Source organism: Scyliorhinus canicula, chromosome 2, assembly GCF_902713615.1.
Source record: "Scyliorhinus canicula chromosome 2, sScyCan1.1, whole genome shotgun sequence".
Classification (NCBI taxonomy): Eukaryota; Metazoa; Chordata; class Chondrichthyes; order Carcharhiniformes; family Scyliorhinidae; genus Scyliorhinus; species Scyliorhinus canicula.
This window is the reverse complement of record NC_052147.1, coordinates 183829878-183842524: the sequence shown is the minus strand read 5'-3', so window position 1 is coordinate 183842524 and position 12647 is coordinate 183829878. Positions and strand designations below refer to the sequence as shown.

Here is a 12647-nt window from a genome sequence, read left to right as displayed (position 1 = left end):
ATAATTTTGCACAAACTGTTTCCGGGTCATCTGCTCCCAATGTCTTTTAAAAGCACAGGAAGAAGGGTAGATCTAGGGGTTACACCCAGCAACCAGAAATACACCTTCATAAAATATAAAAGTGGGTCAATTCAAATAATCAGGTGAATGCAGGAATAACAGGTATCGGCAGGTTATCTGACCATTTAGGACTGCCAAGCCCCATCCCCACCAATTAAGCTCACATGCATGCACTTTCCAGCTGAAGTCACTGGATAGCGATCACGAGTGAGAAGCTTGTCACTTCCTCGCACAGGAATGTTGCAATTGTAAAAACTGTTGCTGCCGCTCAGCAAAGACCAGCTAGCTCAGCAGAGATGAAAAGGAAGCTTCAGTTTTGTTTGGTGCTGTTCCCCACAAAATAGGGAAATTACCAGTTGAGCCATGATGTTCAACGTTAAAACAATGCATAAAATACCACCACAACAAACTCATTATTTTAGCAACATTTTATTTAGCAGCGCTTTCAATTTCAGAAACTGGCTTAGGAGTGTTTAGTACATGTATCATTTTCATAAAGTTTCAGTTTGCATCCGACGAGAATGACAAAATAAAGTAGGAATAGATTTCAAAGCATTGATTAACACACCTCTGTTAGGAATCCAGAAATTTTACTTTAAACTCTTGTACAACTCATAAATATTGACTATAAAAGAATTTTCTGAATCTTTTCTTATAAAAAAAGTTAAGTTTAGAAATTTAATTTCAAATCCATAGCCAGTCTGATTGCTTTTTCATTATTGTCCATGAATCACAGAAACTGGAACTGTACGTAACAGATTTTGTCAGTCTTACTGTAATGCAGGATAGATGGCCAGGTAGATGGACATTGAGCAAATGATTCATCCGCACGAATGGTATGCCTACTTTCAAACAAAGACTATCGTAGTTTATTCTCATTTAATTTTTCTGAGCGTAGGGATCTCAAACTTGTGTTAAGCTGTTGCATAAGATGCTAGTGAATAGGCCCACATCTCCTGTATATAATTAAAGGAAAGACTTTCTTGGCGCCATTTTTCTTTTTAAACGGACACACAATTTCACTTGACGCAACTCTTGAATGTAGTTGCAATGTCAATATGCAAAGCAGCTACTTCAATTCTTCCTCTCCTATGCTATTGCCACCCAGATTCCTGTGGATTAGACCAATACCTGAAAAAAATTAATTGTATCCCAAATAAAAATTACAAATTTTCCAAATGTACCATGGATCTTAATTTCAATGGAGTATTCTGTCATAAAAATGTCTCGCGTTCCGAAAGATGTGTTTGTTAAAGTGAATTGGACATTCTGAATTCTCCCTCTGTGTACCCAAACAGGTGCCGGAGTGTGGCAACTAGGGGATTTTCACAGTAACTTCATCGCAGTGTAATGTAAGCCTACTTCTGACACTAATAAAAGATTATTGTTATTAGAAAAAAATACTTTTTGAAGGTATGGGCATCTGCCTGGGTTCTGTCCTTACATTAACAGAAAAACAAATGTTTCAAGTTGATATTAAGAACACCTGTCGGATTAAAGTTTTCAAATCTAGCATAGCAATGTTTGCTAAAACCTTTTTTGTACACCCAAAAACTCTCCGCAAATTATTCAATTTATTTTGGGATATCATCTATATTTAATATCAAAACACAATTTAGTTGGGAATATTTATTGCTCCTTTAAAATTGCAATTCTTTTTGTCATCTCTAAAATATTAAACCACACGTTGCCCGAGATTCCACCCCCCTCCCCCACATGTTTTTTGGCGGCAGAGGTGGTCAGCCATTGGCCGGCAGCGGGATCTTCTAGTCCCACCAAAGACAATGAGGATTTCCATGGCTCGCCAGCCATGCCCCGGGGAACCCGTTGGCCAAGGGCGGGCCCGCCTACCGCCAGATAAAATATATTAAAAAATATTATTGCCACTTTGCCAAACATTTTCTTTAATGCTATAAGAATCAAGAAGGTGGAAATCAAATACACATTTAAATGTTTAAATGGTCATTCACCCTTTATCAGTATTTATATCATGAAACCAGATTAAAGGTTAACCCAAATGGCATCTCACTTGACATATTTCAATCTTATTATTATCAATACAAATCATGTACATTCAAATCTTTTGTTGTTTACCCAGACACAGGCACATTTTTCAGACAGCTGCTCAGTACTGAAACGGCAAATGAACTCCAGTGCGATAAAGCTCATGCCAAAGGAGATATCTATTTCAGCTGTATTTGCAAAATATTGCTTCATGTAGTATGCAACAGAAAGAACATACAGAAATGAAGGAGAATCTGGCCTTTGCAGGATTCTGTACATTACTTGCGATGTCTAAACTACTACAAAAATAGATATCCTGAAAATGTAAGCCTAACGGTTATGAAGCATAGGTCATAATGAGGTATATTATCTGTTTAATTACTACTCAAGTGCTCACTGCCACACACTCACTTATTTTGGGATTGCTGGCCTGGACTGTTGGATCTTTGGAGGTACATGCAAACAGCTGTCTTCCTAATGATTTGTAAGCAAATCTGAAATACATCAAATGCCCCATAGCAACGAAGGAAGTGGAAATTATCACAAGAATACCAAATGCTTCTGGGTTGGGAGCTAGTATTACCATGATAAAATGCACTAGGTCTAGAAGATAATTCATGGAATCCTGCACGCCATTTATTATTCCCCGTTCTGATTCATCCACATTTTCTTGAATAAGTTGCGTGACTGTTAAATCAAAGGACCAAAGCCCTGGGAAAGATAAATAAGAGTTGGCATTAGCTTCATAAATTTAAAAAGGTGCTCAACTCTACATTAGTAGTGGAGCTGATGGAATAAGAAGAAGCAATACAACTTATGATTATTTATTATACAAAGAAAAATTCCTAATGTATAATGTCTTTATAATAGATCTGATAGGTATAATAGAACATTTCACATTCATTAGGTTCCTGTATCTGTTTTTTTTTTTTCAGAACAAATTATAATTCAGCATTGCGCACACATTTTTGAATTTTTTTCTTGAAGTTTCAACTGTCTAAATAAAATCGTAATAAAAAATAAAATGTCTCCATATGTATTGTTGAGAGCATTCTTTTTCAGTGACAGAAAAGGCTACTAGGCCTAAATTTGTTCTTCTTCACACATTACCCAAATCTGTCTATATTTTCATGAAAACCATCATTCCCTTTTTCCATAAACATTCCTAATGTCTCTGTTTTTTTAAAATAAATTTAGAGTACCCAATTCATTTTTTTCCAATTAAGGGGCAATTTTAGTGTGGCCAAACCTACCCTGCACATCTTTGAGTTGAGGGGGCAAAACCCCCGCAAACGGGAGAATGTGCAAGCTCCACACAGAGTGACCCAGAGCCGGGATCAGACCTGGGACCTCGGTGCCATGAGGCAGTAGTGCTAACCACTGTGCCACCGTGTTACCCTTCCTAATATCTCTTGAACTCATTTATATAATGATAATCCTCCAGATGACCAGAATTTACACAAGCCTCCATATGACCAGTATGACAGGTCCATATGACAAAAATAATGCAACCTCTTTTGATTTGTATTTTGTCCTGCTGTTGACACAACTTCATTTATCTGCTTTTTAAAATTGGCGCTAACATTATGCTGACAGTTTCACAAAGTTGTCCACTATCACCTCTCGGTCTTTATCACCTTAAAATTACAGGGTGCCAAAATCTGTATAAAGTTAGCATTTATTTCAGCATTTTGTAATTTCAGCAGATGTCAACTTGTTTGAAATAAAAGGACGAGCTCTTCATGTTAAAATCAAACTTCATATTTTCACATGTCAAATGATAGTGTATGAATTATGGCACAACACTTGCAAGGTTTTTTGATCAATATTTTCTACCACTTTTAATTTACCTGCTTGCTCCTTTGATCTTGTATTAATTGTAACTAATATTTTGTACATATTCACATTGAACCTGTCCTACTGATGCACCAGATCGAATATCTAAACCTGGTGGAATCTGGTTGCACTATTCTTCATTACTATATTATGTTAAGTTGAAGTAATGTCACAAACCAAGTGCAGTGTATATACTAATGTAACCAGAAGTTCAAGCAGCCAAACAAGTCAGATATTCCTTGACTTCCGTCCATGAATTTGAATTTTTGGGATGGCGTGGCCGGTTTTCCGACACGCCGCTCGGAGAAAAACGGGCCGCCGTTTATTTCGGCGGCCCGCGATTCTCCGACCCGGATGGGCCGAGCGGCCCGCCGTTCCCGACCTGTTCACGACGGCGGCAACCACACCTGGTCGCTGCCGTCGTGAACATGGCGCGCCAGGTAAGCGTGGGACCTAGGGGGGGCGGATCGGGGATCGAGCACCATGACCGTGCTCGGGAGGGGACTGGCCCGCGATCGGTGCCCACCGATCGTCAGGCCGGCATCTCAAGGGGACGCACTCTTCCCCCTCCGCCCCGCAAGATCAAGCTGCCACGTCTTGTGGGGCGGCTGAGGGGAAAGACGGCAACCGCGCATGTGCGGGTTTGAGCTGTCCAACCCGCGCATGCGCGGCTGACGTCATTAGGCACCACCGCGGCGTCATTCTTGGCGTGCTGGGCCTTGAAGCCAGGGACAAGGCCCGGCCACCGAGTTTCCCGGTACGGTCTGCCTATCCCCCCGGGTAGGGGAGAATAGGGGGCCAGGAGAGGCTTCCGACGCCGTCGTGAACCTCTCCAGGTTTCACAACGGCATCGGGCCTTGCGGAGAATTCCACCCCTCATGTTCAGGCTAGCATGAAGTCACATAAACCTGGGGCCTTGCTGAGTGTGCAGCCACTTGACAGTGCATTTGATGTAGGCTGCACATACCTATCACAGAAATCAGCAGGAAGCACAACATTTATGAGCTGCCATGTGAGTTGTCAATGGGATCGCCCATTGAAGCCATGTCATGCCACCGGGAGACCCATAGGCCGGGGTGCTCTGCCGGCGAGGAAAGAGAATCCCAAAGGCCAGAAAATTTTGGCTGATATTTGTACCCATTTTTGGGCCCTGTCCAATTTTGTGTCTTTTGACTCCAAAGGAAGTAAAAGCTGAGCTAATTTATATTAATTCCTACTGTCTAATCCTGGCACAAAAATTGAAAAGTCCATTGTTTAGAATTTTGTAATATCCCAGTGTAAAAGGTTAAAAAGGAGAGGCAATGTGATATAAATAATTCAGAATGAAGCTTCTCTTTTTGAAGTGAAGCTTGACTATACTTCCACATCTCTAGAGTCAACCTTTTAGCTGAGCTTCCTACTTACCAATTCTTGCAGCAATGATGCCTGCAAAGAGCAAGCTCACTGAGATGTACGATTCGGGTTGAAATTGGTCATCTCTTGGGGATTCAGTTGTTAAGTTGGTGTATCCGACTGTGGTAACTTGCTGAGGTGTTACAGTTGTTAGAACAGGTTCCATCAAGGTGTTCATATCCAAGTATCTGCTGGCGATGTCATCAAAAGGCGATACAGATAAATCTAAAGGGCTTCCAGGCATGAAGACGGAAACTACACACAAAAACAAACATGAAAACTGAGCCACACCGGAGATGAAGCCTGTACGGATCAGGCCACACTTTCGGCGAAACCAAGTGAAGGCTATCGTTCCCAGAATTCCAGCAACAGCAGAGGCGCCCATCAACAGACTAAGGAGGGACCCACTCAAACCTTGGGTGTAGGCATATCCAGTTGTGATACAGTCAAAACCAAGCACCGTCATGTAGAGGAACGCAAGACCCATGCCAGCCCAGAATACACGTTGGTTGTAATAGGCTACCCACCCATCTCTTAATGTATAGAAAGGCTCAAGAACTTTATCACCACAGCATTGCTCTTTTTCTTGTTCCAGTGTCTTAACTTTCATCAGTTGAGCACCTTCAGCTGGACAAACGTATCCTGGTTTCTCATCTGTGTTTGTTTGGCCACACTCAATATCTGGAAATACATAACATCTTCAATGAATAACCAGTGGCAATCTTGGTGAAAGTAGTGATCAAACCTTTCAGAACACATTGCAGTTTACAGGTTTAAATTTCCTGAATTTAACCAATTTACCGGACCACAAATTGCTCCCTATATGCTATGCAGGCAATCCCCCTCAGTTAGCGACATTTGCCAATTTAATACTGAATGAACTTTCACCCTCTCCCCAATTATATGAATAAGAGTAGAATTACTCTTAATTCTAAGAGTAGAATTTAATACTTGTTAAGTATTTGTCAGCTGTCATCAATGGACTACAAAATATTTCTGATAACTCAGTTACAGTTTTTTTTGTTATCACAGCTCCATTGAATAGAGAGTTAGTCAGTTAGCAAATCATGTGTGGCTGAATTAATAGAGTAATGTTAAAATGAGGAACAATTGGAACTTATTTTATACAAATAAGTTACTGAGAAACTATTGCCTGTGTCCATATTGAAGATAGATACTGGCCGGAATTTGACATTGCGATTCATTTTTACCGCCGGCAGCGCACCCCAACAGCATGAGGTGGCTTCAATGAGAAATCCCATTGACAAGCGGTGTGAGTATAGCATCCCACCACCAGTGAGTGGCACGCTGCCGAAAAACACGCGGCTGGGGAACTGGGGAACTCAGCCCACTTTCCCACATCTTGGGCAGGATCCTTCGGTCTGCTAGACATGTGTTTCTCGGCGGCATACCGTTCGCTGACGGCGGGATTCGCTCTTCCCGCTGCTTGTCAATGGGATTTCCCATTGAAACCACCTCAACCCTGCCCAGTATGCTCTCACAGCAGGAAAAGAGAATCCTAATGGCTGGAGAATTCTGCTCCTTGTATTTAATGACAGCAATGGACAATCACTCCGATGTTAAATGCAGTACAGGTTCGATGAAATGTTCTCTGTGCTACACCTCAACAAGGTCTCTTGATTACAATCTCTTCACTCACTAGCCACTGTGAAGACTAATTTAGCATCACTCTATGGCACATTGTGACTATATTTATTTAATGTGGAACTCTCACAGCACAGAGAATATTAACCTTTCACTCAAATTGAAACTGCTGAAATTTCAACAAAAGTGCACCTAAGAATGAGAATAGTGTCTTTTCAACCTTACTAATGCAAACTATCTATACTTTAGTATTATTACAGGATAACATTGGCGTATATGATATGAATATCAACTTAATTGTAAACAATGAAAGATCATAAAAATGTACACACAGGAAAGACGATGAGGAATGAGAATTGAAGAGATAGTTTCTGCAAATATTCAGCATCTACAAGATTTATGTCAATTTACTGGCTTTACAATTTACAGGGATTGTGGGGCTTTTATGATATCACATTAGCTCACTGGAAATGTACAAAACGTGAATAATTGTAAAGCTGATGGCTAAATATCATAATATTTTGCTTTGAATTATTTCATGTTTTAAATGCCAGCACAATTATTTATTTGGCAAATGGGTTTAATAAACTGGTCAGACGTAAGTACAGTAGCTCAAATCAAATGAAAAGACAAGAGAAGGTTGGTATCGTGTTCCTAGGCATCTGCATTCCATGAGGTAAAAAATAAGTGTGGTCATAGGAGACTCGCCTCCGATTTCCTTTTCTTTTGGAGGGGTGTCACAACATAATCAGATCTGCCACTTAAATCCAAGGAGCAGCAGCAGGCTGGGCACAGGTGGGAAGAAATTCCATCCCAGAAACTCACTGATGCACCAATAGGCCATTTGTCATTTTATTGTTCCTAATCCTTCAGAGATCAGGCTGATAATATTGGATATTTATTTTATAAATCAAAGTTTAAATCTCCTTTGGAATACAGTTCACGATGTAGATTGTGATTGACTTAAACACGTTGGATTGGAATAGTAATAACCTTTTATTGTCACAAGTATGAAGTTACTGTGAAACACCCCTAGTCGCCACATTCCGGCGCCTGTTTGGGTAAGCTGGTACGGGAATTGAACCCGCTCTGCTGGCCTTGTTCTGCATCACAAACCAGCTGTCTAGCCCACTGAGCTGAAACAGCCTTAAGAGTTTTTGTTATATCTAGCTACAGCAGAAAGACTAGAACTCAACAAAAATTATAGCCTCCACAATCACGTTGGGAAATAGAATAACTCCCGTTATAGATATCCTCTGTGCAGCTATAACAGAACTGTCTGCTGTTTATTGACTAACTGGTCATTTCACATTAATATGTCTCGAGTACCTTTTGGTTTGTTCAATGGTTTCATTTCCTGGTCGTCCACCTTCCGCCCTGCTTTGATGGCCAACGCAGGTGTTCTTTGGTAAATTTTCCATAACAGATAATATTCGAGACACATGGAGCAGAGATTCCAACCAGAGATAAAACCACAGCCAATCACAGGGGAGCCAAAGGTCATTATTTGTCCAACTGCCATTGGAGCCAAAATATTTGTCACCTGATCAATTCTGCGAACTGTTGCATTCATATCTATAGGGGCAGAACAAGATGGTGGTGTTTGTATTGTCTGGAATACAGTTTGTACATTTGTCATTCTTTGATTAAAAATACTCTCAATAATTGTAATCTTCATTGTTGTTTTTATTTTACATCAAGTTACAAATGCACCCTTTAGTTTTGACAACAATATTCTGTAACTTGATTGTAGTTTCTATAAATATTTTGACAAAAATATGAAAAGTTTTAAATTTCCTAAGTGAAAGGCTGACATGAGAGAGCTCTATTTGAAGCCCACAGATGCTAATATGTTTGTGCCTTCAATATGTGTCAAGTTATTTTTCTAACAACAGATAAAATGGTTGCTACTGAGGAATAAATACCTAAAGTAACAAAGTTCATAACACTATCACAATTGGTTTACTTATTAAAGGCCTATACAGATCAATAACTGCACAGTCATTTTCAAACCATAAATAAGCTCATTACTGCTGCTTCTCACTAAAGTTCAATTTCACCAACAGTTCTTCATGCTAATGTATCAACACTTAAGAAGCCCATCAGTGTGTTTTCCCCCAAAACCAGCCACGTGCTAATACCCTTCCTCCAATCATAGCTGCACAAAGCCAGCTACAAGTCTCAGTTTGGTTCCGTTTTCAGTTGGTAGAACACTTGTCTCTGAGTTGGAGGTTTCTGGGTTCATGTACCATTCCGGTACATTAGGTTGATCATTCAAGCCATCAATTGTTCGAGATTTTGTCATTCAACGGCCATTCACATAAGCGTAAAAGACCCTGCAACTTTATTTAAAGAGCAAGAGGCATCTGTCAAGATTTCTTCTTGAACCAAAATCAACAGAGTACAAATGATTTGGTCATTCATGGGCCTCGATAGGCCAAATGGCCTCCTTCTACACTGTAGGGATTTTAAGAATCTATGATTCCATGATGCATCTCGTTTACTGCGTGTGGAAATTTGCTGTGTGATAATTGGCCTCTGAATGTCGCTGAATGACAGCAATGACTGTAATAGAATCCCTACAGTGCTGAAGGACCCATTCAGCCCATCATGTCCGCACCAGCCCTCTGAAAGAGCACACCACCCAGGTCCCCTCTCTGTACTATCCCCGTGACCCAACCTAACCTCCACATCGATTGTGACACTAAGGGGCAATTTTAGCATGGCCAATCCACCTAACCTGCACATCTTTGGACTGTGGGAGGAAACTAGAGCATCCAGAGAAAACCCACGCAGACATGGGGAGAACGTTCAAACTTCACACAGTCAGCCGAGGCTGGAATTGAATCTGGAAACTTGGAGCTGTGAGGCAGCAATGCTAACTACTGTGCCACCATGCCACCCATACTTCAAGATAATTCATTGATATAAAGCTCTAAAGGATATTCTGATATAACATAGAAACATAGAAAATAGGAGCACAAGTAGGCCATTCGGCACTTCAAGCTTGCTCTGCCATTCAATATGATCGTAGCTGATCCTCTATCTCAATGCCATACTCCCCCACTCTCCCCATACCCCTTGATACCTTTAGAGTCTAGAAATATATCTACTTTCTTCTTAAACATATTCAGTAACTTGGCCTCCACAGTTTCTGTGGTAGAGAATTCCACAGGTTCACCAACCTCTAAGTCAAGAAGTTTCTCCTCATCTCGGTCCGAAATGGTCTACCCCATGTTCTGGGCCTGTGAACCCTTGTTCTAGATTCCCACCCAGAGGAAACAACACCTCTGCATCCAGTCTGTCCAGCCCTGCAGAATTTTATATGTTCTCGTTAGATCCCCTCTAATTCTTCTAAATGCCAGTAAGGTGCTATATAAACACAGATATATATAAAAAAAAGAGGGTTAGAGCTAGTTGGATTATTTATAAAAGAATACTTTTTTGGAGTCAGGGTTATTGGCTGCACACCACAGGCTGCCACTGGAGGCATCAGTGGTGGTGCTGGGAGCTCAGGGTCTAGGTGTCATTAACAGTCGTGGAGGGAAACAGATGTTGGCAGCAATGTTGGGCCAAAGGCTACCAGAGGCTTGAATTGAAGAGACAAGATAGGGAGGGGAGCAAGATGCTGTATGTACAGGTACCAGGAGAGGCCTGATAGAAAGCTGCAGGTGACAGAAATCATTGATAGATCATAGAATTTACAGTGCAGAAGGAGGCCATTCACCCCATCGAGTCTGCACCGGCTCTTGGAAAGAGCACCCTACACAAGGTCAACACCTCCACCCTATCCCCATAACCCAATAACCCCACCCAACACTAAGGGCAATTTTGGACACTAAGGGCAATTTACCATGGCCAATCCACCTAACCTGCACATCTTTGGACTGTGGGAGGAAACCGGAGTACCCGGAGGAAACCCACGCACGCACGGGGAGGATGTGCAGACTCCGCACAGACAGTGACCCAAGCCGGAATCGAACCTGATGGATGGAAAGCAAGGAAAGCAGACAACACAGAAAGCCAGCACAAGATATAGGTGCACCCATTAGAATAAACTGTGAAAATAGACACAAAATTCCATTCTCAGCCTCAACCAGTCAAGGAAGCTTAGGCACACTTTTATTTTATTTAGAATAGTTGGTTTAGATGGTTATTTAGATGGTTGTAAGAAGCTTGTTCTGCTAAGATCAATGCATCAAAGGAAAAGCAAAGGAATAACCTCTCTGGATCACCATCTTCACGTGGCTTAGAGGCATGTGTGCTTCAACAATCTCTTGCTCAATGCCTTCAGGACCTCCTTGCTTAGGTGGGGCAGCAAGGTCAGAGGGCAGTTGCCAGACAAAATGTGGTCCAAAAATATCCTCAACTGCAGGACAGGCAAAAGAAGACAATGAGCCTCCCCAGCTGCAAAGCAGGAGGAAGGTTGCAGCATGAAAGGCGGTCCCAGTCAACATGATTCGACACATCAGCAACTGTTTCTCAGATATCTCATCTGGGTTGCAGAGGAACTTGGAATGGGAGGGTAAAGATCCAGTTGCCGTGGTCCATGTAGGTACCAATGACATAGGTAGAAGAGGAACAGGAGCTAACTTAAAAAGCAGATCCAAAAAGGTAATAATCTCTGGATTGCTACCGGAGCCCCGAGCTAATTGACATAGGGTTAATAAGAATCAGGAGGTAAATGCGTGGGAGGAATGGAATTGAGTTCATGGGACATTGGCACCAGTACTGGGGAAGAGGGGACCTGTTTTGATGGGACGGTATTCATCTGAATCATGCTGGGGCAGAGTCCTGGCGAATCGTATAACTAGGGCTGAAGAATGGGCTTTAACTAAATAGTGGGGGGGGGGGGGGGGGGGTTCAGTTGCATGGAGAATTGGAAAATCAAAGTTAAAGGAAAAGGTAGAAGTGCAGGTTAATGATGAGGACTTTCAACTAGTTAAAGAAGCCGAGGACTCAAGAGAAGTTAATAAAGTTTCAGACCACGTAATAGAACAGAGAGTATAAAAGGCAGCAGGAATCTAACCTGAGGCAGAGCAAAAAAGGTGACAAGTATGAGAAGGGAGGTGGTCAATGCAGAACTGAGGGTGTTGTACCTAAATGCGCGCAGTATACAGAACAAGGTAAATGAGCTTGTTGTGCACATTGAAATTGGCGAGTATAATGTGGGAATCACAGAGACGTGGCTGCAAGGGAGCAGGGCTGGGATCTAAATATCCAAGGGTATGTGTCCTATCGAAAGGACAGGCAATTAGGGAGAGGAGGTGGGGTTACATTGTTAGTAAGGAATGAAGTTAAATCGATAGCAAGAAGCGATATAGATTCAGAAGGCATAGAATCTCTGTGGGTAAAGTTGAGGAATCGCAAAGGTAAAAAGACCCTCATGGGAGTTATGTACAGGCTCCCTAGCAGTAGTCAGGATGTGGGACAGAAAATAAATCAGGAGATAGAAAAGGCATGTAAAAAAGGCAATATTACAATAATCATGGGGGACTTCAATATGCAGGTGGACTGGGATAACCAGGTTGGTAAGTGATCCCAAGAAAAGGAATTTGTGGAATGTCTAAGATGTTTTTTTGGAGCAGCTTGTGACAGAGCCTACTAGGGAACAGGCAATTCTGGATGTGGTGTGTAATGAGGCAGACTTGATCGGGGAACATAAGGTGAAGGAACCCTTAGGGAGCAGTGACTACAATATGATAGAATTTACCCTGCAGTTGAGAGGGAGAAGCTGGAACCAGATGCAA

General features: G+C 41.7%; 1 protein-coding gene across 1 annotated transcript in view; it reads right to left on the bottom strand.

The window, feature by feature from the left end:
- Positions 1-473: 473 nt before the first annotated feature.
- slc40a1 (solute carrier family 40 member 1) overlaps positions 474-12647 on the bottom strand; it is a 39554-nt gene continuing 27380 nt past the window's right edge. Inside the window, exons 6-8 of the mRNA XM_038789183.1 lie at positions 8227-8472; positions 5305-5973; positions 474-2775 (exon numbers count right to left, since the gene is read on the bottom strand). Coding sequence (XP_038645111.1) covers positions 2450-2775; positions 5305-5973; positions 8227-8472 — 1241 coding nt within the window. The 3' untranslated portion in view covers positions 474-2449. The remainder of the gene's footprint in view (positions 2776-5304; positions 5974-8226; positions 8473-12647) is intronic.